This window comes from Sturnus vulgaris, chromosome 10 (assembly GCF_052056855.1).
Source record: "Sturnus vulgaris isolate bStuVul1 chromosome 10, bStuVul1.hap1, whole genome shotgun sequence".
NCBI lineage: Eukaryota > Metazoa > Chordata > Aves > Passeriformes > Sturnidae > Sturnus > Sturnus vulgaris.
In genome coordinates, this window is record NC_142252.1 from 1,259,562 (window position 1) to 1,263,700 (window position 4,139).

Below are 4,139 nucleotides of genomic sequence, written 5' to 3' on the forward strand. Positions count from 1 at the left end.
GTGGCTTCAGCTCCCTCCCAAGGGCCTTTCCCAGGGGTTCTGGCTGAGCAAGGTCACAACACAGGCTGAGAGGCTGTGTGTGAACTGCCCTTGGAGTTACACGGAGCTCTGAGCTAAGAGGGGAGAGCAATGTATCAAACAAGATGTGAGACCTGAGGAAAATTGATATAAATAAACCTGGACTTGGGCTGGGGCTAGAGAGGTGCAGCCTCTGTCTGAGAGGTCATCAGGTGTGTGGGGTGTTAGTTTTAGTGCAAGTGTCCCAGGCTTCATTTACACTTCAAACCCCTAACCTCTGTCCCTGAAGCAGAAAGGTCACTACACAGGCTCTCAGCTACTCTTGCTCAGCTGGTTTTTGGCCCTCTCCTCCAGTTCAAAGGAAATCTAACACAACAGGGAATGAGAAGGACCAAACATTGGGATAGACACCTTTGAACAAGAACACCCATCTCAGGTAAAGAAAATTACAAAGGAAAGGCCTTGCCAGCGCTTCAGTTTCTATTTTTATTATTCTATGGGATTAACAAAGCTACATGTCTAGTCCCTTGGTCCGTTGGGTCACTTCCTTTCTTGCTTGTTCTGTGTTCGGGAACTTCCATGAATTAAGACACTTTACAATCCCTTTTTTCCTCTTTACAATGACAGCTCTCTGAAAGGTATTGTACCACAGCATAAATAACCTGGCATCTCCCCAAAGCAGGAACCAGGAGGGCTCAAACCTCATGGGTAAGAATGCTGAGGGTCCCCCTCCAAGCCCCCAGAAACATTAAAGAACTTTCCAAATCTACCGCACACTCTATTCAATGGAGTCTGTTTTTGCTCTCCACCAACAAAAAAAAGCCCAAAAAGCAAACCACCCCCCTGTGAGTTATGCCCCAGGACAGGATTTGCCTAGCACTTCTGAAGTTAGGGCTGTGCATGTGTGAGCAACGCTTCAGATGGCAGATCGAGTAGAGTAGGTTTGGACTGGCAGCCAGACCAACCAGCCCTTAACTCTGTGGCCTAAGACCAACCTCAGCCAATATAACCTGGCTCATGCAATAAACTTAAGTGTCAACTAGAATTAAACAAAAGAAATATTTGAATTCCAATAGTTAACAAGGCTCAGTACAAGAATTAAGTGCTTAATTACCAGCATTGTTTCCATAATACACGCATACTGGTGTTAAGAGCCAACAAGAGGGAGCTATATTTTAAATGTTTTTAAACGGGTTAGAAGCGCATCACATTACACAATATATGCCACGGTGTTTTTTATTAAAGATTAAAAATAAAAAACGTTTGACGCCCTAATATACATAAAATCACAAACTCAAATGTGCTAAAAGCAAAATGTGCATAAAGACACTCATTTCTAGTAAAGGCACCCTGCCACCAACGTCCTTTAAAATGTTTGTCTAATTCCACCACGTTTCTAGTTTTCTCTCCCTTCCCTAAAGCTGAGGCTTTAGGCTGCTACCAGGTACAGATGCTACCCCCACTGACATCTTTCAGGGCTCTGTGCTATCACTAGAACACTTAAAACCGTGCATGCAGACTTAGCTCCAGCTTCTCCTGGAATTAACTATCGTGATTTAAAATGCACAAGGGCTTTTTCTTAAAAGGTAGTGATGTTTGGGCCGCTTCTAAGGGCCAAGAAGAGACAGGGTTATAAAATAACTGCTGCGTCTCCCCTAGACAGCTTTGCTACTACAAACCATTTCGCTCCTCCCCCCCCATACTCACGTAAAAACAACCCCTAAAGTTACAAAACGCCACCCACACGCACACACACACAGGGATGAAATGTGAACGCGTTCGCTATTAGGCTGTCAGGGTGTGACAGCGTCAGAGAGCCCGAGCGCTGCCAGCCGCACACACACACAGACGGACAGACAGACACTCGCACAGACAGACACGCTCGCACACGCGTGTGCGGGGCACCCTGCCCTCCCCACGGCTGGCTCTGCGCTGCCTGCTCTTCGCTGTTACCAGGGTCTCCACATGGATTTGGGCGAGCCGGGCGAGGCCAGGCCCTGCGTCTGGGACGCGTCCAGTCCGTCCGTGCCGGTCCGGCCCGGCTCGGCCTCCGCCTCGTCCGAGTCGGAGCAGGTCTCTTCACCGGGGGAGGGCAGAGCCGGGCCCGGCCGGGCTCCGGCCGGCAGCGCCAGCGCCTCGCCCGCGGGCCAGGGGCCGAGGGCGGGCTCCCCCAAAACGTCCGTGATCGAGTCCGGGCAGCCGCCCTCGCTCAGGGGCATGGACTCCAGCAGGTGGTTGAGCAGCTCGGCGGCCGTGGTGGCGTCGATGCCGGGACAGCTGGAGACGAAGGTGTGCACCTCGTGCATACACTGGATGTACCCGGCGGCGAAGCGCTCGCTGGCCTCGAGGAGCCGCCGCCCGCCCCCTGCGCCGCGGGGACAGAGAGGGGCGCGGGTGAGGCGCGGGCCGGGCCGGGCCGAGCGCCCCCGCCGCCCCCCGGGCCGGCACTCACCGCGGGCGCGCCGCTCCAGCACGGCCCGCACCCGCCGCACCGTCCGCTCCAGCACCTCCGCGTTCTCCAGCTTCGCCTGAAACTGACCCGGGGCGCCGCGGCCGTCAGCGCGGCCCCGGCCCCCGCCGGCCCCCGCCCCGCGGCGCCGCCGCCTCACCTCGCTGTCGGCCAGCAGCAGCCGCAGCTCCCGCAGGCTCTCGTTTATGCGCGCCCGGCGCTTCTTCTCCACCAGCGGCTTCCTCGTCTGCGGGGACAACAGCGCCGTCAGCCCCTCCCGCCCCGGCCCGGCCCCGCCCTCCGCGGCCCCCGCCGCTCACCCTCCGGTCGCTGCGGGGCTCCGCACAGCCCTCGCCCCGCGGCGGGCGGTCCGTGCCCGGCGCCATGGCCCGGCCCCGCCGCTGCCCGGCTCGCCGCGCTCCGCGCCGCTGCCGCCCCGCGCCGCCCGTTTTATAGGGCGCGATTTGCATGTCAATGAGCGCATTGGCCGGGCCGCGGGCCGCGCCGAGCGTGGGCCGAACGGGCCAATGGCGGCCGCGCGCTTTGTCTGCGGCGGGGCGGGCCCGGCCCGGCACCGGCACCGGGCGGGACGTGCCCCGGGCCCGCCGGCACCGAGCGGCTCCCCGAGGCGTCGCGGACCCCCAGCTAACCCCAAAACCCAGCGCCCGTGCCGGGCTGCGAGCTCCGCAACACCCCTGTGTGCGGCTGGGGTGTTCGTGGAACGGCGGGCCAGCCGGCTGCCGGCGGGGAAAGCCGGGCGTCAGCACCGACCTGGGCGTGAAAGAGTCGCTGTGAGCCGTGACCGGGAAGCCGTGAGGCTAAGCAGGCACAGCTCGCCACGGAGGCGGTCTTGTCCTGCCCTCGAGCCCGGGTGCCAGCCCGGCAGGACGCGCTCGGTGTGCCCGTGTCGCGGGGCTGTGCGCGGCTGCAGCGCATCCCCGGCCCCGGTGGCCACGGGCAGCTGTGCCCGGAGCGCTCGGTGCCGTCCGCCCGCCTGGCTGCAAGAGCCGGGCAGCTTTGTGCGGGTAACTTGATGCTGATGACAGTTGGCAGCTGCAGTTCCCCCAGCAGACTGAGGCAAATAAAAGCATTAGGGCTCGTCCCCGAGGAGAGCGACAGGTGTTCGCTCCCGCTCCTTTGTTTCCCTGCTTTTATTCTCCTCGCTAATGCATGTCATATTTTTACCGCCCGAGGAAACGGGAGACGCGTCCCCCGCTGGAACCGGCGCTGGGAGCCGCACGCTCCCCTCCCTGTACGTGTCCGGCATAGCTCCTCTCCTGCTCCAGCTTCCCCCCGATTTGTCCCCCCACGGAAAGCCCTTTGGTGTTGGTGGCGCTGAGGATTTCCTTGCGGAGAGCTCTGGTGCGAGCCGGAGCCGTTCAGAGCCGCGGGATGCCCTGTTCCATCAATTTTTATGGATCCGCGCCTGGATCGGTGCCTGGCGAGTCCCGTGTGGCCCAGCGGGCACCGGCACGTGCTCCGGGAAAGGCCGGGCTGGCTCTTCCTTCGGCATTCCCACTGTTGCTTAACACTGCTTTTCATCTTCAAAGTGCCGTGCAAACCTCCGTGCGGCACTGTGCTAATCCATGTGCGACAGGACAGCAAGCTGGGATGGAGAAGTTCAGCACTGCCTTCCCAGGCCATCACAGAGTGCATAAGGGTAAAACCTGGG

General features: G+C 59.8%; 1 protein-coding gene across 2 annotated transcripts; it reads right to left on the reverse strand.

Annotated features, from left to right (window-relative positions):
• Positions 1-1,238: 1,238 nt before the first annotated feature.
• On the reverse strand, positions 1,239-2,937 carry LOC106849607 (transcription cofactor HES-6-like). 2 transcript variants are annotated; one of them, XM_088170510.1, is made up of 4 exons: positions 2,788-2,885; positions 2,628-2,714; positions 2,471-2,552; positions 1,239-2,383 (listed from the first exon to the last, which is right to left on the reverse strand). In XM_088170510.1, the coding sequence occupies exons 1-4, from the start codon at positions 2,851-2,853 to the stop codon at positions 1,968-1,970; spliced, it is 651 nt and encodes a 216-aa protein (XP_088026636.1). In that variant the 5' UTR covers positions 2,854-2,885; the 3' UTR covers positions 1,239-1,967. The 2 variants fall into 2 exon arrangements, with proteins under 2 accessions (XP_088026636.1, XP_088026635.1); XM_088170509.1 differs by having other exon boundaries at positions 1,835-2,552; positions 2,788-2,937.
• Between the last annotated feature and the right edge of the window lie 1,202 nt (positions 2,938-4,139).

Excerpts from the sequence above, each read along its gene's own strand:
- LOC106849607 (XM_088170509.1), bottom strand. The coding sequence starts at position 2,937 with ATGCAAATCGCGCCCTATAAAACGGGCGGCGCGGGGCGGCAGCGGCGC. Across the intron at positions 2,715-2,787 it reads AGCCCCGCAGCGACCGGAGG|ACGAGGAAGCCGCTGGTGGA; the intron begins GTGAGCGGCGGG and ends TTGTCCCCGCAG. Across the intron at positions 2,553-2,627 it reads TGCTGCTGGCCGACAGCGAG|TTTCAGGCGAAGCTGGAGAA; the intron begins GTGAGGCGGCGG and ends GCCCCGGGTCAG.